The sequence below is a fragment of the Oryx dammah genome, unplaced genomic scaffold, assembly GCF_014754425.2.
Source record: "Oryx dammah isolate SB20612 unplaced genomic scaffold, SCBI_Odam_1.1 HiC_scaffold_27, whole genome shotgun sequence".
NCBI classification, from domain to species: Eukaryota; Metazoa; Chordata; class Mammalia; order Artiodactyla; family Bovidae; genus Oryx; species Oryx dammah.
The window spans coordinates 14495268-14516989 of record NW_024070211.1 but is presented as its reverse complement, the minus strand read 5'-3'; the positions used below and the strand labels follow the sequence as shown (position 1 = coordinate 14516989).

Genomic DNA, 21722 nt, shown 5'->3' with positions numbered 1-21722 from the left:
CCGACCCTCAGCGACCCCATGGCCTGCAGCCTTCCAGGCTCCTTCCATGGGATTTTCCAGGCAAGAGTACTGGAGGAGGGTGCCATTGCCTTCTCCAGATCTATAATCTAGTAAACTATAAATCTATAACCTAGTAAATTTTACCAATGATTTGTTAGACATGAAGGGAGAAGTATGCTGCTGCTGCTGCTACTAAGTCGCTTCAGTCGTGTCCTACTCTGTGTGACCCCATAGACGGCAGCCCACCAGGTTCCCCCATCCCTGGGATCCTCCAGGCAAGAATACTGGGAGTGGGTTGCCATTTCCTTCTCCAATGCATAAAAGTGAAAAGTGAAAGTGAAGCCGCTCAGTCCTGTCTGACTCTTCGTGACCCCATGGACTGCAGCCCACCAGGTTCCTCTGTCCATGGGATTTTCCAGGCCTAGTGCACAGTCAATGTTCAATAAATATTTGTTAAGTGAGTGGATTAACTCAGTGTTTAAAAACACCTTAAAGGTGAATCAGAACATATAGCTCTTGAATCAGTAGCTGTAAAAAGGAAAAGGCAGTCACCCTTATACAATGGGAAAGGAAGGGTCTTGGGACACATTTATTCTCTAGGAGGTTCTGGGTAGGGTGCCCATAATTCTTTGGGGTGGAGGTTTGAAGGGTTTCAAAGAACACATACCGCAAAGTATAAGGACCTCCTCTTGGTACCCAACATCAGCAGGGCTGGAACAAGTTCAGACATCCCTTCATCCCTCCCACCTTTCACCCCAATTCAGGGTGCCTCAGTTTCCATCTTCTGAATGTCCACTCCCTCCTGCAAGGAAGAGGAGACTGAAGTGGGGAGCAGAAAGATGTACAATCTTCACCAACAGGTATTTATTGAGCTCCTTATGTGTGCCAACACCAAAGAGGAGCACACAGAGGTATTTTAGATAAGGTCTCAGCTCTCAGAGAGCATCTTGATGACCAGGGGAAAGGAAAAGGGGACAGGGAGAAGCAGGTGTTAATCATAGACCTGTCTCCTCTCTTTGGTGGTCTTGGAAGTCAGGGGAGTGCCCAGAAAGGGACAACTTGGACAAGTGTCCAAGACATATATGCACAGGCCACACATGTACAAGACACATGTGCAGAGCCCACCCAACTGCAGACCCCGTGTACAAGACATGAGAGGTGTATGTGTCGCACGTGGGCGGGATTCACATGCTGAGTCCAAACGTGCATAGGCCACGTGGGTGTGACACAGGAGCTGCACCCCCCCCCAGCCAGGTTAGCCAGACGGTGGGAGGGCTGCAAGCCCCAGGCACCTAGGCCCCTCAGGGCTGGGGTTGGTACTGGCCCTCTGTGGCCGTGAAGAAGTCCTCCAACACGCTGCGCAGGTAGTCAAAGGTGGGCCGGTCCTCCGGGCGCTCCTTCCAGCACAGCATCATAAGCTGGTACAACTCCTCCGGGCAGTTGTCAGGCCGTACCATGCGGTAGCCTCGCTCCAGGTTCTGAATCACCTCAGGATTGGTCATCCCTAGAGGTTGATGGGAGAACTGACATCAAGGCTCCAGGCTTCGGAAGCCCAGAGGCAGGGGTGATGGTCAAGAAGATATTTGACAACAGGTATGGTGTGAGCACCAATCCAAAGGGATCTTGGTCTTCATCGATGGTAAGGATAGTAAGGCTATACTGGCAGTACCTGCGAAAGGTCAGTCATGCCACTTGGAGTGTCTGCTATGGCTTAAACATGCAGTGACACAGACGTGTTTGTCTGTGAGTCCTTGAGTGACCCACTGAACCTCTTTGAGCCTCAGTATTTGGAAAATGGGATAATAGGAGCTCCTACCTCCTAGAGATGTTGTGAGGATTGAATGAGAAAATGTGTACACAGCCCTGAGGATGGTGCCTGGAGGAGGAGATGGAGCATAAAGAGTGCCTGTGATGATTATTATTTGGTGGGGAAGGATGAAGCCATCAGGGCCTAGCGCAGGATGGGGGCCCACAGCCAGGACAATGGGGAAGTTTCTCCAGCTTTGGGAACAGGCACATGAGATGCTACATCAAGAAGCCAGGTGGATCCTGGGCCTCAGCCAGGCAGACCCTGCATTGGGCACAGAAGATTCACTAGGCCCCTCTGTGACCCAGATGAAGTCATCTTTGAACCAGTTCCCTCCCTTTGTACTGATCCTGGCCCCACCAGCGAGGCCCATTACATGTGGACCCCAAGAGATGCTGCTCTGGAGAACTGAATGGTCACAGCAGAACTGGGCCCCCTGTTTCTAAATTACCTGTGTGGCTTCTGGTTTCTTCTTCATTCTCCTGAGAAGAGAAGCCTAACTCCTAGATGTCCTAGCAAAACAGTAGTTTTACTCCTACAAAGCTTCAAACTGGAACCTAGTCGACAGAGACCTCTCTTCCTCAGGCCTTGCCCCTGGGGAGCCTCTAGCTATGTGGCCCTCACATTTAAAAATCAGGGCACGGAAAGACATAGGCTAGGAAACAACACTGATGGATAGAGTCAAGGGTGCAAACCGATTGGCTACACCCAGCCTAAATATAGCCCACAGACAGACCTACTTTGACTTGGCCCTTTATTGTGTTTTTAAACAATCTGAATCATCACCAATATTTGGAAATGGGCAAATTTTCCTAAAACTCCAAGCTCTGACTTCTCTTGAAAAAACACAGCTCTGCTTTTTGGGCCCCTGTGTCTTAATAGCAACCATCTGCTGGCACAGACGCAAGTTTACCCAGGTCCCCATTACTCCCCATAGTCTCCCTGACCCTGAAACTATGCGTCAGTTGCCATTTATCATCGTGCTTTCATTGCCTTTATTCTTCTAGTAGAAAAATTCTCTAAGGGAGCAGTGTGAGCTCTTGGCAGGATGACAAGAATATGTTTCTAGCCCCAGTGCTGCCCTTGAACTCTTCGATGGGGCAAGTCCAGACCAGGGAAGGCCTGCATACTCACATACTCACACCTAATTCTAAGGTGTTTTTACCTTCCCAGGAGCAAAGTTCTGTGCACACTGCTCAGGATGTGGGAAGCTTCTGCCAAGTCTAGCCACCGGGCTGCACGAGCTCCCGACCCTGTCTTTGTGTTCTGTTTCCTTTCCCCAGCATTTCCTAGCAAGTTCCTTCCAAAAAAAATTCCATTCCTGTCCTGGCTGAATTCAGCGGTAAAGAACTTTGTCGAGGAGATAGAGGGAGGAGTGAGAGAGAGTGGGAATTGGCTGCTTACACATCTTTCTCACTCTACGTGGAAGGCTTCAGAGGGAAAGGAAGTCAGTGTTTCACGAGCATCTACTATGAGTCAAGCTCTTTCAAAAATAATCTTGTTTCTCATATCATGAAACTGAGGCTCAGAAAGGTAAAGTCACCTGCCCAAAGTCACTTGCCCAAAGTGATTAATAATAAAACCTAACACTCTTGAGTGTTTCATATGGGTCAAATATTGTTCTAACCTCACGTTTTACAAGTGGAGAAAGAAGCAATAATCTGATCAAAGTCAAACAGAAACCATCAGTGGCAGATGGTAATAAAAAGCAGGCCTCTGGGAACTTCTGCAGTAGTCTAGCGGTTAAGACTTTGCCTTCCAATGCAGTAGGTGCAGGTTTGATCCCCAGTTGGGGAACTAAGATCCCACATGCTGCAAGGTGTGGCCAAAAAATAAAATAAAGAAATAAAACTTGGAAAAAAATGAAAAAAGAAAGCAGGCCTCTTGCCTCTCAGACCAGATCCTCTTCTACCTACTAGGCTGCCTGTGTTAGAGTTTAAAGAAAAGAGCTGGGATTATTGAAGGAAGAGAGACTCAGGAACAGAAATGGAAGCCAGACCTAGGAGATGTGGCACCCGATCAGGGGTGCACGAGTGCCACCCCTAGGAGGATAGAGGGGAAGCAGCTGGAAAGGTTCATATTCTGAGCCCGGGAGGAAGTAGAAAAACATGAATTTGCTGCCCTTCCCCATCACCCTTTCAGCTCCTGCCTGGACCCCGACCTGGGTAAGGGATGCGACCATGAGTGACAATCTCCGTCAGTAGGATCCCGAAAGACCACACGTCCGACTTTATGGTGAATGTCCCGTAGTTAATGGCTTCTGGTGCTGTCCACTTAATGGGAAACTTGGCACCTGGAGGGAGGGCAGTGAGGTCACCAGGGTCTGCCAGGCCAGACCCCGGAGACCCCTGACTTCCCTCATATCCCATACCTACCCTCCCTGGCTGTGTACTCGTTGTCCTCAATGAGGCGTGCTAGACCAAAGTCTGCGATCTTGCAGCTCAGGCTATGGGACACCAGGATGTTGGCAGCCCTCAAGTCACGGTGGATATAATTCCGCTCTTCAATGAATGCCATGCCCTCTGCAATCTGCAGACCAGGTACAGGTCAGCAGTCCTGGGCCAGACATCTGGATCCCATTGCCCTGTGCCCATGCTCAGGCCCTCCCCAGTCTCCTTACTTGGGCTGCCATGTCCAAGAGTTTGTTGATAGTCAGCTTGATGCCTTCGGAGGTCTTGAGAAAATCCACCAGGCTTCCTGTGGACAGAAGCAAGAGTTGCTGACCCAAACTGCCCCAGGGGAAAGCTCCCAGACCCTTCTCCCCTAACTAGGGGTCTAGAATCCATGTCTGATGTGTGAAAAAGAAGAGTAAGAGCTGAAAATGGAGGAGAGTGTGTTCAGAGTAAGGGTGCCAAAGATGTGTGATGCCCTTTTCCTGGGGACTAAGATGCCACTTGGAGGGGTCTGCAAGCTTCTTGTCACCAGTGGGGTGGCACTTGAACTCCTCAGCCAGGCATCCAAGCCCTGCATAGTCCACATCTGCAGTTTCTTCTCTGCCCTCCACTCCTGCCTCTTTTTCTCCATCTACCCTAGATAATTGTGAGATTTTTCTCATAGACCACTGGGTTCCCACACCAAAGTCTCTTTGTCCCATTTCTTCTGCTACAGTTTCTTTTTGGTCATGGCTCAGCTGGACTCTTCCTTTAAATACCCTCTCTAGATTGTACCAAGAATAATAAATTGTATCATCATCATCATCTACCTGCTAAGACTTTCCTATGGCATAAACTGGTTTTCCTAGGGTGCATAATGACAGCAAGTTTTCTCTGATAGCAAGATTCTTATTTTGTCCATCAATATTCCCAGCCTACAGTGCTTGCATGCTCAGTCACTAAGCTGTATTGGCTCTTTGGGACCCCATGGACTGTAGCCCGCCAGGCTCCTTTTGTCTGTGGTATTTTCCAGGCAAGAATACTGGAGTGGGTTGCCATTTTCTCCTCCAGGGGATCTTTCTGACCCAGAGACCAAAATTGCGTCTTCTGCATTGGCAGGAGGATCCTTTACCACTGAGGCACGTGGGAAGCTCCTCCCAGCCCACAGTAAACAGCAATAAATGTATGCTGAATATATTAAAAGAGGAGTATGAAAATAGGTATCATGAGGGAGTGAGGGACCATCTTTCTGGTAGCAGAGGGTAACTAGGAGAAGACCAGGGATTAGAGTGGCTGGAACAGAGCTAGTAACCACTGGCCCTTCTCAAGAGATTAAAACCCTGTGTGAAGATGCCAACAACCTGAATGTCCCCATTTGAGTGCTGAATTAGTCACTGAGACAAAACCTCACCCAAAGGCAGCGAATATGTGGACAGACACTGTCATTCCTCCACTGTGTCCATGGCAGATATTGCTAATCAATCCCAGTGCTCACTCCCAACGAACCTCAGAATCCTTCTCAACAGAGCTCCAAGCAACTACCAATCGAAGGTGGCCTGGTATTTGCCATCTTCAGAATCCATTAACCAATTAGCTTTTTTCCCTTCCTGAAAGAAGGATAGATCTTATATTCCCAAAGAATCAGAGCCAGATAACAACAAACTTACTGAGCCATTACTGTACACCAGACATTGTTCTAACTGCTCTATATACATTAGCTTTCATCCTCACAAAGATCCTATAAGAAAGTTACTATTGCATTATATCACCATTTTTACAGACGAGGAAACCATGGCAGAGAGAAGTGGTGATCAGCCCAAGGCCACACAGTCCTCAAGCCAGGATTCCAACCCAAGCAGTCAGAACCCTTAATGACTACTACTTTCTGGATAAGCCTGTTTAGATTTCTGCTGGTATTCTTGGGGGAACTGAGCTCCAGAGGTGGGACAGAGACTTGGCCCAAAGCTGGGCCTAGAAATTCCTATTTATTTAAACTCCCCTTCCTTGGGCTCTCAATCTGTCCAACAGTGGGCGAAGGGTCGGGGAGAAGCTCACCAAGAACTGAAAAAGAGGGCCTTGGAACAGATCAGACCTCCCAAGGCTGGGGGGGGAGAAGATATAGAAAAGGGGCTAGGGACCTACTCATCTCCTGAGATCAAGCATCCTTAGATCAAGATAAGGCTTTGAAGAAGGCAAACAGTACTGCAGGTGAGGGAAAATGGGCGTTGAGTCTTCTTCCACAACCTGAGAGGAAGGCCTGGCATGCTGCAGTCCATGGGGTTGCAAAGAGAGGGCCACGACTGAGCGGCTGAACAACCAGAGCCCGCCCCCTCAAGCTGGGCTCCCAGATGCGGTTCAAACAGCACACCCTCTTCTCCACACACCCTCTGGTCGCCCCTGAAGGTGAGTCTTTGAGGGCTCAGCAAAATTCCTCTAGAAAAACCTCAGTGCAGAGCCACGCTTATCTCCTCCCAACTCCGGGAGGGGGCAGAGGACACGGCAGCGCCCCCCAGCGGCCGCGCACGGCGGCGGCGCCCACCGTTCTCCATATATTCCGTGATGATGTAGATGGGCTCCTGGGTGACCACCGCGTAAAGCCGGACCAGCCGCTGGTGTTGCAGCTGCTTCATGAGGTTGGCCTCGGCCAGGAAGGCATCGGGGGACATGCTGCCCTGCTTCAGGCTCTTGACTGCCACCTTCGTGTGCCCGTTGTAGTACCCTAGGGCAGGAAAGGGTTGGGAGGGTCACTCGCAGCCCATGTACCCAGAGCCAGGCAGCTGCCCTGAAACAAGGTACTGTCGTAGAAGTCTCAGGTCTTCGGTAGACGCCTCCCCTCCCCACCTGCCCACAGTCCTGGAGGCCCTCACTCACCCATCCACACCTCTCCGAACTGGCCAGCCCCCAGCCGCTCCACCAGCTTCAGAGTCTCCCTGGGAACCTCCCACTCATCCTCCCACCACGGCTTCTGGGGCTTCTGGGTCTGGCAGGGGCGGCTCAACCGTGTGCACAGCCCGTCCGAAGTATCTATGAGGTCGAGGGAGGGGCGAAGGGCTGTCAGTAAGGCGGAACTGGGAGGTGGGGGGCTCACTCAGTCCCCACCTGGGGAAATGGACAGGCAGGGGCTGTCACCTGACCCCTGAGGCTACAAGGTACCGCCCCTCACCCACTTGGGTGGGGTGGGGGGAATGAAGGAGCATGCTGAGATGGGCGGGGTAGGGGGGGGAGGAGGGGGACCCCCGAGAGGAAGTGGGGGAGACAGGCTGATAGGGTAGGGCCCAGGTGAAGAGTCCTGCCGTGCGTGCTCACTCATGTAATGGCGGACCAACTCGTGCAAGCCGGGGAAAGTGACGCGGGGCGAGATGTAGAAGCCGCCTTTGTCCAGGTTCCGGATCTTGTAATGTTTCACCACTTCTCCCTGGGTCTGGTCGAAGTCCCGGACCGACAGTGAAAACGATCCTGAACGAAAGAAGGGATGAAGGAACGCAAAAGACGGGGAGGGGTGGCCTCCAGCGAGTCGCCCCTCCGCCAACGCGGTTCCCACGCCCGCCATCCCCGCGGGCTCCTCGCACCCCGGACCTCGGCTAGCGGCCCCAGCCCGCGGCCCCCTCCCGACGCCCCGCAGCAGCCCCTTCGCTCACCCGCCGTGCTCTCGCTCTCCCGGATCAGGAAGGAGCCGTGCGTGTTCCCCGGCGCCAGGAGCTGCCTCTCCGCGTCCTTGCGGCTCAGGGTCTTGAAGAACCAGCTGCTCAAGGCAGAAGCGAAGTCTTCTTGGGTCCGCTGGTCCGGTCTTCCCCCATTACCCTCAAGCATTTACCGCCACCACCCCTAGCACCTCTCCTCTGCTCCGAGATCCCTGGATCTGCGTCCCACCATTCCCACGACGCGTCCCCACTCACGGTTCGGGCTCCAGGCTGTTCGCTTTGGCCACAAAGTTGAAGGGGATGAAACCTTCCTGGCCGGTGGTCAGGGACTGCGCCTTCCACCACTCGCCGTTCCTGCGCGACGGCGGCAGTTAGCATGGTCTGCACAGCCTCAGACTCGGCTGGAAGCCCTCCGTCGGAGCCCCCAGTTAGGCCACGCCACCCCACCCTCCAGCTCAGCACCCCGGAACCTCCCATTTTTGTCTGCAGAGCTCCCACTGCAAGCCGGGACCGCAGGGGTTTGCGGTACTGGAGATACCCCAGGATGGGCAGGGCGAAGGGGGGCACTCACTGCTCCAGGATACGGAGCTGTTCACCCTTCTCGAAGCCCAGGTCTCCATCGTGAGAAGGCTCATAGCTGTGCAGGGCGATAACCAGGTTGTCTGTAAAGACAGGGGCAGTCAGGGAGAAGACTTCTGGAGCAGACTGGGAGGGTGAGTTCAGGAGTTAGAAGTTGGGGATGGGGGAAGAGATGGAGGCTGACAACCAAGGATCCACAGGCCTTGTCTTTCAGGCCCTGCTGGTTGAGGTCACCTTGCAGTGGAGAAGCTGGGGGGTTGGATCCCTCGTAGGTGACCAGTGGATCACGCACTTCAGAGCCATTCCGCATAGGCAGCTGTGGGTGTGGGATGAGAGAAGTCAGAGAGCTGAAGACTGGGTGAGACCCTGGCTTGCCTCCCCACTCTCCTGCTCTCCTTCACTTCAGCTTGGCTGGATCTTTTCACTGAATTTGCCCACCACTTGCTGTGGGACCTTAGAAGAGTCGCTTTCCCTCTCTGGGGTTCTTTTCCTTTCTGTGTGACAGGGGGGCTCGCTGTCATCTCCAGGACCTGCAGGGATGATCTCTTCCTTTCTCCCCACGCCTGCATCCCACCCGACTCCCTCACCAAGACTCCTGTCTTGCCTCTTACCGTGGTCTTGCCATCCAGTGGGACTATGGGGTAGTGGCAGTTTTCACAAACATCGATGTTTTCCATCCAGTCATCTTCTGGGTTTGAGCTGCAGCTACAGCCCATGGTCCCTGGGGGAATGGAGAGGGGGCTGAAAGGGCTCCCCGAACATCAGACATGCTAGGGCCTAGCCCTGGGAACTTCCAGAAGTGCCGGAGATTGTCAGCCCCCCAGCCGCCATTCTCCAGCCGCAGAAAAGCTGAAATGGGGTCCTAGCTCCCCATAAAGTCACACGTGGCCCCCTGCTGAGACCTAGGCCCCGCCCTCCCACCTGGGCTGGGTAAACCGCCACAGGCACCTTTGTTAGTTTAGTTGCCCACTTCCTGCCTCTCCCCTCTCCCACTCTCTCAGCCCATCCCCCAAGTTGGGGGACTACCTACTAGAGATCACATACACTTCCCCCAGCCCTAGGGAAGACCTGAGTTTTGATCTTCCCCTACCAGTCGGGGGTGTGTGCCTCACCTCCTAATTACAAGTCCCCCCTGCTGCCAAGGACGCTGAATGAGGGACCCTCCCTGCTGAATGTCAGCCATCAGGCCTCTGCTCCCCCAAAGCCCCCACAAAGTCTGCTTCAGAGGCTTCTTTCTGCTTCTCCCTAGCAGAAAACCCCTCAATGGCCCTATTGGCTATACATATTTTTTTTGTATTTGTTTGCTGCTTTACCAGTGGAAACTTTTTGTCAGATGAAATCGAGCGGAACCCCGTAGATAAAGCAGGTAAAAGTGAAGCTGTTCTGCCTGAAGCAGAGTGGGGATCTCACCCCGAAGTCCCCAGGAGTCCCTACAGTACCTGGGCTGGTCCTCTGGACTGCCTGGAAATACCAGTCCTCAGATAAATTAATTTATGCATTCAAGAACCTTTAATATCAAGATCAAATCCATCTCCTCAGTCTGTTCTGCAACACACACACACGTGTACACACACACGCACGCAGAATCTGTCTTCTGAGCTCCTCTTCTCCAGAAAACTCACACTGTTCCTACAACATGCCTTGCACATGTGGTTCACCTGCCAGGGAATACTCTTGCCCATCTATTGAACTCTAGCTTAGTCTTCAAGGTTCAGCTCAGACATCATCTTCTCTGTGAAACCTCCCCAATCTCCACTGCTCTTTGGTACTCCGACATTCCACTCTCACCAGCCACAATCATCAACTTCCACCGAGTGCCAGGATGACACTAATTTATGTGCCTTTCCTACCTGCTTGGTGAGATCAGGGATTCAGCAAGAGCAGAGGTTGTGTTTTATTTGCCTGAATGTCCCATCACCCAGGACAATTCTTGTTAATAAATGTTGACTGATATGTGGAGGGTTAATGCACAGATTCTCCCATTTGCAAAGGTCTTAGAAACCACCAAGTCTAACCTCAGATTTTAGATGAGCAAACAGAGGAACCGGAAAGTTCTGCTCAAACTCAGACAACTGTTACAGGCAGAACAAAGCTAGAGCTGCTAATCCATGCTGAGGTCAACTGGAAGTGGGGAGCAGTGGTGGTTTTTTAGTTAGTAAGACTTAAGGATCTATTCAATTAGAATGCAATTAAAGAAAAAAAGAAGAAAAAAAAAGGATTCAAGGATAGTCCCTGGAGTTATGTTCAAATTCTGGGAATAATATTCATTGTGTCCCTTTGCTGAAATCATTCTCCTCTAGTTTCATTCTGCCTTTTCTGTTAACCGGGAATTGTCACCCCTTCCTCAGAAGCTTAGATAAACGCTGGCCTGATTTAGAGCTTAGAAAGATTTCCAAGAGTGCTCATTCTGCCCTACCAAGCCCTGCTTTGGAAAGTGGAAGAATATGACTGGTAAATAATCCTCTTGGCTTTAATATATATATATATTTTAATATATATATATAATTTTTATTTTATATTGGAGTACGGTTGATAAGCTCATGTCTCTTCAAACTGAGATACTTATAACCTTTCATGGGTACCGGAAGTCACGGGTGTATACCTCTCAAAGCATGAGTGTTAAACACATAGTTAAACCTTATTCACATAGTTAAACAAAAAGATCTATTACAAATAGAGGAAAATACAAAATGTACATGAAATTTTAAGCCAAATCAAGAGATTTTCAAGGAAAGGTGTTCGCACATACACTCTTCCCCTTCTACTTTAGGAGTCCTGGGGAGACATTTGAGAAATCTTGCTCGGCTCTGTGGCTGCAAATGGCTTTTTAATTTTTTCGATTGGTACTTTTATTATGGCTTAGAACTGATTAACAGCAAAAGCCTCCAGAAAAGAACTGTTTACGTTCTGGAACCAGCCTTAGTTGAGCTGACTGTCTAGGGTCTGAGGTCCTGAGCAACCTGTTTTTTGTGATAGTCAAACAGCCCTTGGAAAACCACCAGTTGGCTATATTATACAGAGAACACCAACACCAGATAAGGTGTCAGCTTGGATCAGTAAGTCCCTTCTAGGCCTGACATTCTCAGGAGCTTTGGAAAGGGTAAGAGCAAGATGAGAAAAGATTGGGGTTGAGAAAAATGGGATGAACTGGGGTGCAGCAGTGAGGAGAGGCTGGTAGACCTGCAGAAGAAATCTATGCTGAATCTAGGGCTGAATACTGCACGTGGTCCAGGCTGGGGTCACACGGAGGGAGAAGAGGAGCCACCTGGCCTTGGGCGAGGGGCCAGGAAAACATGCAGGCAGGACCTATACCCTGGGTAAATCTGGACCTGCCAGAGAGGACATGATGACGTCCCTGAAGACTGGGACCAGGTGAAAAAGAATGAAATATTGCCATTTGCAGAAACATGGATGGACCTACGATTATCACACTGAGTGAAGTAAGCCAGGAACAGAAAGACAAATATTACATGATATCACTTATATACAGAATCCAAAAACCAATGCAAATAAACTTATTACAAAACAGAAACAGACTCAGACTTAGAAAACAATCTTGTGGCTACCGAAAGGGGAAAGAGGTGGGGGAGGGGAGGGATAAATTAAGAATATGAGATTAACAGATACACACCACTCCATATAAAATAAATAACAAAGATTACTGTATAGCAGAGGGAACTATATTTAGTATCTTGTATAACCTATAATGGAAAAGAATCAGAAAACTAGATATATGCATAACTGAATCACTTTGCTATATACCTGAAACTCACACAATATTGTAAATCAACTGTACGTCGATTAAGTAAAAGACTGGGGCCAGGAGTGAGACAAAGCCAAGCTGTGTTAAATTAAGGAAAATGGTACTTGGTAACTCTGTTGGGTAGCTGACCCTTCGTGTTTCTTCTGTGACTTTCTTAGTGCCCACGGAGCCCTGGCTTCAGGTTTCAGGCCCTGCCCTATACAGAAGTGTGAGTTTTGGAGTATAACACCTGGCAGCAATCAGAAGACCCCAAGACCTGGCAGTGTCAGACATAATTCTGCTGAGTGGCTCAGCCACATGCGCCAATGAGGCCCCAGAATAACACTGAAGGCTTGCAGGTGATTTGCTTCTCAGCTTGACAAATTGCATTATTGCTTCTTCAATGCATACTTGGTGGCTTAGCCACTTGGTTCCCAGGTGGCTTAGTGGTTAAGAATCTGCCTGCCGATGCAGGAGGCATGGGTTTGATCCCTGGGTTGGAAAGATCGCCTGGAGGAGGAAATGGCAACCCACTCCAGTATTCTTGTCGGGAAAAATCCTACGGACAGAGAAGCATGGCAGGCTACAGTCTGTGGAGCCGCACAGAGTCGGACACAGGTCGGACTCGACTGAGTGATTGAACACACACACACAGTGCATACTTAGTTAAGTCTCTCATTAACATTTGAACTAGAAACAACAAAATTAGTACCTAAATGAGGTAGTTTAGTCAGCAAAACCCTCAAAATCATGAGAGCCATGGGGGAGTGGGGAAAAGTAAGACAGGGGAAGGGCAAGTAAGTCCTTAGAGGGAAGAGTTTAGAAGCAAGAGTGTAGGGACTTCCCTGGTGGTTCAGTGGTTAAGACTCCCTGCTACCAATGCAGGGGGCCTGGGTTCCATCCCTGGTCAGGGAACTAGATCCTACATGACACAACTAAGAGTTCACATGCTGCAACTAAACTCCCAAGAGTTGCAACTAAGATCCAGTGCAGCCAAAATAAATAAATAAATAAAAGAAGAGGCACTAGTGTAATTCATCAGCCTCATTTTAAAGATGGAGATGGTGTCAGATCAGAGGAGCTAAGTGGTTTTTCCCAAAGCACATGAGGGCTCTTGGCAGAGGCAGAATTCCAATCAGTCCCCTACCTCCTCTGTCCAGGTACTCTGCTCTGTTCTTCACTTCCTGGAAAATCTAAAGAGTGTAAGGAATCCTGAGAGGTGATGGAGAAAAAGGAGCAGGGAAGGAGGTCTGACGGAATGGAATCTACTCTCCATCAGAAATGTGACATTGCGCTGTCAAGAGGCCTTCCCCTCCAAGACAGTTCTCCATCTATCTCCAATGCATGTTTTTGGTTTATTTATTTTTCAGGTTTTTGGTTGTGCCGGGTCTTCGCTGCTTTTTGCTCGGGTTTTCTCTGGGTTGCGGTGAGCGGGGGCTATTCTTCGCTTCGATGTGTGGTCTCGCTGCAGTGGCTTCTCTTGTTGCAGAGCACAGGTTCTAGGCGAGTGGGCTCAGCGGTGGTGGCTCACGCACTCAGTCACACCTCGGCATGTGGGGTCTTCTGGGACCAGGGATTGAACCCATGTCCCTTGCATTGGCAGGCAAATTCTTATCCACTGCTCCACCAGGTAAGTCCCCTAAAATGCATGTTTTTGAGTATACATTTCCCTGGCTGGTGAATACAAGTTTGTGCCTACCGAGGCACATTAATCATTGAGCATCATGTCATGTGTACATACCCATGGGTGTGTAGGAGTCCATGTATGCAGATGGCTGTACAATGAAATGGGAGCATGTATGGTTTGTATGGGTCCCTATGTAATTGTGAGGTTGTATATGCATATATTTCTTCGTACAAAATATGGGTACCATTCTAGTCTGATCAAACCAGGTTAATAAATGAGGTTAGCAAAAAGAAAATAAAAATTAAAGCTTAATATAAATTTTTCATTGAAAGTCAGAGAGGAGAGGAATGAAGAAAGAAAGAAAAAGAAAAAGGAAGCAGATCCAGAGAATCACCAGGACTCTCAGAATCAGTAACAAAGGCAGATTCTGGGGTGAATGAAACAGGACATTCTTTTCTCCCAACTCAAGAAATCAAGGTCAATAGGAGGAACTTTGTAGATTCTAGACCTTCTCTGACTGGTGTTTGTAATGTTCTCGGTCAAACTTAAGGTCTGTCCACGGTCCACAGAGGGCTTTGTGCCAGTTATAAAGGGCCAGCCCTCCCGGGGTTTTCAAACTTGGAGAGTGGAGCGAGGGCTGGATTTCAGGTCCCATCTCTCTTGTCTCTCTTCACAGAGCCCGACGCTCACCATTGTTGTTGTTTAGGCACTGGGGTATCTGACTCTCTGTGGCCCCGTGGACTACAGGCTGCCAGGCTCCTCCACCCATGTAATCTCCCTGCTCATACTCTGTGTAGAACTGATCAGAAATCCCAGATTTCATGAAGTTCCTGGACCAAATCTTCCAATCCCAGGGTTGTTTACCAATCATACCACAGTGAGCTCTATTTTGCACTTCCCTGGGGGTCCAGTGGCTAAGACTCCACTTAGCAGTCAAGGCAGAGGGCTTGCGTTTGATCCCTGGTCAGGGAAGTAGATCACACTCGCTGCAACTAAAGATCCCTCGTGTGGCAACTAAGACCTGACTCAGCCAGATTAATTCATTACTTTTTAAACCTGAATACAGTATGAACTTTAGTTAATAATAAAGCATCAGTATTAAAACAACAACAACAAAAAACCATAACAAGCTCTGATTCTTGCCAGCTCGTTCACTTTTACCAACTCCATAGACATTGTTTCACCTGACTGGGCCTAGACTGTGTTTTGTCCCCTTAAAAAAAAAATACGAGACTTTCCCTCCCCTGAACTGTAAACCTATTCATTTATTGAACATTCTGTCCAAAATGTGTGCCAGCTTCTTGCCCGGGCAATGCGTATGTCAAGAGCAGGCAAGCTATTTCACTGACCCAGGCTACTGTCGTACTCTGGGCCACATTGTGGCAAAATCTGTTGGGAATAATTCAAAGCATTTTCTTGGCCTTTTCCTTTGGTCAAGATTTGATTATTGGCGAAGATGCATATGTTGAGTGAAGAGCCTGGGCTGTGGATGCCCTTGCCGAACCCTTAGCACGGTACTTGAGAATCAGGGTTGACAGGCATGGCAAGTAATTTCTAGTGGGTAAAACAGGGATGCATCCTGAATTCCTTCCTTTTTCATGTGTTCCTCTTTGATATAATACTGGTTTGGAATAAACCCTGTGAGTTCAGAGTTCACAAAAACGGAGAACAAAAAGATGAGTCTTTTCCTATATGCAAATAAGATGGATTTAGTCTCACAAACTGGTAGTGGTTTGAACACAAAACTGATTCTCCTAGTTAGTTATTGCCATAAACAAGGGCAATAGAGTGATTATTCTAAAGCTGTATTTTGGGTAGAGGTCCTCCAACTAATAACTTGTATATACTGAGTAATTCTTCTTATTGAGTCCCCTTCCTTATGTACCTCTGTCTGTATTTTTCATCATGTGGGTTTTATCAGGACGAAGTATTACTTAAAATTTGGCAATCCGCACCACTCTATTAAAGTTTCTGGATGTCAGTCACCCAAGTTCATTCCCAAGGCCTCCCAGTCACTCACTGATAGAGGGCCTTTGGTCAGGTTACTACACCTGTCTAAACCTCCCTCAGAGAAGTCCTGGGTGGTCCAGTGGTTAGGACTCTGTGCTTCCGTTGCAGGGGGCACAGGTTCAATCCCTGGACCCTGGTCAGGGGACTAAGATCCTGCATGCCTCGCAGTGTGGCCAAAAACAAAAAGAACATAAACCTCCCTCAGTTCCTTTATCTTCAAAATGGAAATTAAAAATGGACCTGTGTCCAGGGCTGTTGTGAACACAATATGTGATTTATAGATGACCTCATATAATAAAGTACTTAACATGGTACACAGTAAGGACTAAGTAAATGAAAATTGTTATTTGAGGCCAGCATGGGTATTTCATGACCCCAGCCTTAAACATTCATTTTCCTTTTTGATTTTTGGCACTTCCACAGACCATTTTTCATGTTTAATATATTTACCTCAAATGAAAACTTTGCTACCATAAATGGAAAACGAGTACAGAACACGGTAAATCAAGTGTACTTTAATTTTTTTAAAAAAATGGAAAATTAGTATCACCATCTATAAATGGAAATCAGTGTATATTAAAATAAACACATGGTATGATACCTAAATTCACATTTGCACATGTTCATTCATGACCCCCTAAGATCACTCACCTGCATGAATGATGAGATATTTGGGGAAATGCCACTCTGTGAAACAGAGCTCTGAGCTTAGGCCTCGCTTGGTAGGTTAGAGGAGGCACGACTTTCTTACTTGGCCAGCCTACCGATTACAGGTTAATGGGTATGTCTTATGTGCCAGGCTCTGATCTAGAGTTGGGGACACACAGGTGAATAGTCAGAGGTTCCCGTCCATTTGACTCTGCCCTCTGTGACAGAGGTGGGTGCCCTTCTGGTGGGTCACTCTATTTTCACAGGAGACAGTAAGGCCTGTCTTTAGCTCACTGATCAGTAATGTCTGGGACTCCTGACAACACCAACAATGCCAAACAGCAATACTGTCCAGGAAGCAGCATCTTAAAATCACCACATTGCCCACTAACCAAGTTAACGATAATTAGCTAAAACCACTGAAAAGGTGGTTTTCGGAGAAGGCAATGGCATCCCACTCCAGTACTCTTGCCTGGAAAATCCCATGGACGGAGGAGGCTGGTAGGCTGTAGTCCATGGGGTCGAGAAGAGTCGGACACAACTGAGCGACTTCACTTTCACTTTCACTGAAAAGGTGAGGTAGATCTCCACATAGACACGGAAAGATGTTCCAGAGATAACATGGCAAGTAAGTCACAGAACAGAAAGTAGAGTATAAGCCTGTTTGCATTTATTTCTTAATGTTACACTTATTTACTTGTGTGTTTATTCTCAGCTGCACTGGATCTCTGTTGCTGTGTGCAGACTTTCTCTAGTTATGGAGAGTGGGGGCTGCTGTCCAATTGCCCAGCGGCATGTGAAAGCAAATGTGTATGGGGGCACAGGGATAGAACCTGTGTCCCTGCATTGGCAGGCTGATTCTTAACCACTGGACCACCAGGGAATCCTCCTATTTGCATTTGAATATGGATACCTAAGGGATTCTTTTCAGCCAGATTCTGTCCTAAGCCTTCATTTGCATGACTTCATGTTATTCTTATAATAATCCTATCAAGTAAGTGCTATTATTATCTCCAATTCACAGATGCAAAAACTGAGGCCCAAATGGGGTAAAGCTATTTGTCTGAGGCCTCATAACAAATAAGTGATAGAAATAAGTGGCTGAACCTCAGGCTATCTGCCTCTAGGGATTAAGTTCTTAACTAATTTGCTTTTTAGTGGCCACATAGGGGAAAATCTGGAAGGTTGTACACCAAACTGTTCACAGTGAGCATAGCCCACGAGTGAAATTGAAGGGAACTGCATTTCTTATATTTCTGTATATGTCTCCGTACTGTTTAAATTTTTAAAATATTTATTTATTTTATTTAATGGCACAGGATCTTAGTTGCAGCATGCAGGATCTTTAGTTGTGGCATGTGGGATCTAGTTCCCTGACCAGGGACTGAACCTGGGCCCCATGCACTGGGAGCATATAGTCTTAGCCACTAGACCACCAGGGAAGTCCCTACTGTTTAAATTTTTAGAAGCAGCCATGTGCTAATTTTATAATTGAAAAACAGAAACAACCAAGTCCCCACCAACGCAAAAACTCTGGTAAGAGACACAATCCTTTGAGAAGAATCAACCTTACAGCTGTCCTTCCACCGCTCCCCCTTGTCTCCAGAGGTGCAGGCAAGGAACTAGGGATACAATAAAAAAAGGTTCTGCAACCACCGAAGTCTGAGAAACACCGGGTTAGACAAAAGCAAACAGCCGCCTTCTCTGGGGAGACTTTCAGAGTTTCCACAAGCCAACACTGATGGTAAATTTCACATGGGACACTTCATAGCTGAGGCCGTGTTGATTTGGACCCAGAACTGTTTCCTTTCTGGGTGCCTCGTGGGACTAGCATTCTTTAGACCAAGCGTTGGAAATATAGCTCAGACACCTTCCAAATAACACCTAGATGGAGGCCCCTCCATTCCACCCACAAACTCAGCTCCCCTCAGCATTGCTTTCACTGAATTGAGCTTGGCTTTGAAGCCATCAGTCTGTGGGTGTGTGCATGGATTTATAGGATCCCACTGTGGTGTTGGAGAAGACTCTTGAGAGTCCCTTGGACTGCAAGGAGATCCAACCAGTCCATCCTAAAGGAAATTAGTCCTGAATGTTCATTGGAAGGACTGATGTTGAAGCTGAAACTCCAATACTTTGGCCACCTGATGCGAACTGACTCATTGGAAAAGACCCTGATGCTGGGAATGATTGAAGGTGGGAGGAGAAGGTGGTGACAGAGGATGAAATGGTTGGATGGCATCACCGACTCAATGGACATGAGTTTGAGCAAGCTCCGGGAGTTAGTGATGGACAGGGAGGCCTGGTGTGTTGCAGTCCATGGGGTTGCTGAGTCGGATACAACTGAGTGACTGAACTGAACTGAACTGAACTGATGTGTGATATATATGTGGTCCCTGCCTCTGGCTCTGAACATCCGTGCACACCTACATTTTCCAATGATGATATGAATGGTATTTGGGCTAGGGAGGGAAGGATCATGTGTGTGTGTGTGTATCTATGTGTCTGTAGGAAGGTATGTGTGGGACCCTCCTCCAAGATAGACCCTGTGGCCCAGCCTAGAATTCTCACACCCACTAGAACACACAGGAAACAAGCTCATTTGCAAAGCTACACCACAAGTGTGAAGGAATGGGCTGCCCACTGGCCTGCCAAGGTGCTGAGTAGGAGTAATTCCGGGTACGGACAGCACCCCCCAACACCCCCACCACACACACACCCTTGGGTGCACCATTTGCAGGACAAGTAGTTGCCTAACCTCTGTTAAGCACCTTCGGCATGCCAGTTACTACCCACGGCACATCACAGCCATTTTCTCTTTGATTTCCCACCAGCACTCTGTAAGGAGGGATTTATTATTGCCTCTTTACCAATAAAGCAACTGGAGTTTGGAGAGGTGAAGTCATTTGTTCAAGGAAATGGCAGAACCAGAATTGTGCCTGGGTCAGCCTGACTGTGAAATGCGTGTCCTTTGGGCTACACCAAACCCGCTGGCTCTCTTGTGTTTGGTCTTGCCCTGAGGTCTCTGCCCTCCTAGGACCCAAGGAACAACCCAGAGACAGTGACCCTGGCTGCATATCCTAGGTACTCTGCAAAATGGGCCTTTGTTCTCATAGCCGCCTGACTCTTCCAGGAAGCCTTCCGATCACCCAAGCGAGGCCTCCTCTCGACCTCTGGAGCTTCCGCTCATTCTCTTGCTCCATCACTTGGCCCCTTTTCCCTTGAGAAGCGCCTCTGTCCCAGAGCCTTGAGGGCGAGGGACCCTGAATCATCCTTCAGCATAGGCTAGGGTGGGGGACGGCTGATGCCAGTCCAGGGTCTGGATGAGTCTAGGGAAGACCCAGCTTGTTTTCCAGACCCCACAAGAGGCTTCAGGCCTTGGAGCTGGGGACGGAAGAAAGACTGTGACATGGCTGAGACAGTGGAAACTGTTTCAAGAAAAACTCTAGTGGTGGTGGGGGAGGCAGGGGAAACCTGGAAAGTGTGGCTCAGGTGGGGATTTACCCCCATAAACTGCAGGCTGAGAGCTAAAAGTGAGGGGATGGACAAGGAGCTGATTCTGCCTCCCTGGGCCTCCACCTTCCTGGGGTCTGAAGCAGGAACCAGCAGGACCCACTGGGCCTAATCAGGCAGTGGCAGGGGCGGGGGTAGGGGGCAGGAGGGAGCAAAGGGAAGAGGAAAGGACATCCTGTGGACGCTTGGCAGGGGCAGGAGTGGCAATTTTCCAGATGGAAATCCAGACGGTCCTTGCCCGGGGCCAACAGCACCCCTGTCCAGGATAAAAATAGCCCTTCCTCTTCCCTTCTCCCATCATCCTCTCACCCCCTAACATCCCGGAGTCCTGTCAGATACTTCCGCCCCAGCCCCCACCCCAGATGATAAATATCCCCTTGCATGCCCATCCATTCCCAAAGGAAGCCCCCCTCCTTCTCTCAAGCAGTGTGGGTCGAGGCTAAAGTCACTCCTCACGTGTCTGTCGGGATGCTCTGGGTGATTCCCCTTGCTCTCTCAAGAGAGTCTTGTCACTGGGGTCTGCACCAGCAAGTGGAAGGACTCTTGGGACCCTTGACTCAAGCCTGTCTATCACCTTGCTCCAGGGGGGAATCACATCCTAGGCCATCACCTCTCCCAGGGCCATCACCCTCTCTGCCTCTGCGTTGCTGACGGACTATGGGGAGGGAGCACTTTGCCCAATCTGGGGCTCAGGAGGCTTATCCATCATGGGATGAGGGGCTGGATGCAGGGATTTCTGAAGGCCTTTTCAGTACTTAAGAGATCCCCAAGGAAAAGGCTTCCAGTGAGGTGGGCTCTGATGGCAGGCAGTGTGGTGGAGGCAGGAGGCAACGACTACACAGGAAAGAGGTGATCTGGCTGTTCAGCCTGCCTCCCACCTGACCTCCAGGTGTTTCTGACCCCAGCCTGAAAGGCTGCGCATCCCAGGGGAGCCTGACCCTAGGCCCAGCTGCAGCCTTCTGCTCGAAGGTCCCACTCCCAGCCCTTAGGCCCCTGTTCCCGGTACTCCTTACCTGCCCAGCCCAGGAGCCCCCTGGCCCCATTCACATGGTCTTCCTGGCCCAGCCTGGCTGCCCAGACACAGCTTCGGCTCCCCTCACTGTCGTAGCCACTGGCTGTCTCCCCGCGCCCACGTCCCACCCTGACTTCCTGCCTCCTCCTGAGGGCTCCGCAGCCAACCGGGCCCCAGCAGCCCAACCGCAAGCCTCCAGCACCCCAAGCTTCCTGCTACCGTCGCCCCCTGCCTCTCAGCCCTCTAGGGTCCTTTCCCCCCAGTCCAGGCCCCATTCACCCCGAAGGTGGCACCCGGAGGTGGAGGAGGATATTGGATGGAACTTCCTCCGCCCCCCCAGGGAGCACCTGGACCGGAGATTCAAGGGCCGCCTTGAAGCCCCAGTGAGCAGGAGGCAAGGAGACACCCACTCAGCTTTCAATGAAGGGCAAGCTGCACGGCTATCAGTCTGAGGGCCAGGTGATCCTTGCACTACAGTCAGAGGGCAAAAGTAACATCACCTCAGAGTCAGGGGGGAACAACATCCCTGTAAAATCACTGGAGGGCGGATACGATGCTAGATAGTCAGATAGATACCAGGCGCACACAGCTGCTAGCCACACAATGGAACCACAGCCATGCCATCTCAGGGCATGGGGCAACAGCTTTATTATTTGCAGAGGGGAGGCTAAGACCCCTCTTACAGACAGTCTGCTGGACAACAGGCTGTTCAAGGAAGCAGACAGAACAACCCGATGTCTTTAAGGGAGCAGAGTCACAGCTTCTTTTGTGGGC

The 21722-nt window shown here is 49.5% G+C and overlaps 1 protein-coding gene across 1 annotated transcript; it reads right to left on the bottom strand.

Moving 5' to 3' along the window:
* Window positions 1-825: 825 nt before the first annotated feature.
* LCK (LCK proto-oncogene, Src family tyrosine kinase) lies at window positions 826-21053 on the bottom strand. Its single transcript, XM_040228034.1, has 13 exons — window positions 20950-21053; window positions 9011-9120; window positions 8634-8715; window positions 8392-8482; window positions 8076-8174; window positions 7818-7921; window positions 7486-7635; window positions 7051-7203; window positions 6719-6898; window positions 4428-4504; window positions 4183-4336; window positions 3969-4100; window positions 826-1504 (listed from the first exon to the last, which is right to left on the bottom strand). Exons 2-13 carry the CDS (start codon window positions 9113-9115, stop codon window positions 1302-1304), a joined length of 1530 nt encoding a protein of 509 aa, XP_040083968.1. The 5' UTR covers window positions 9116-9120; window positions 20950-21053; the 3' UTR covers window positions 826-1301.
* Between the last annotated feature and the right edge of the window lie 669 nt (window positions 21054-21722).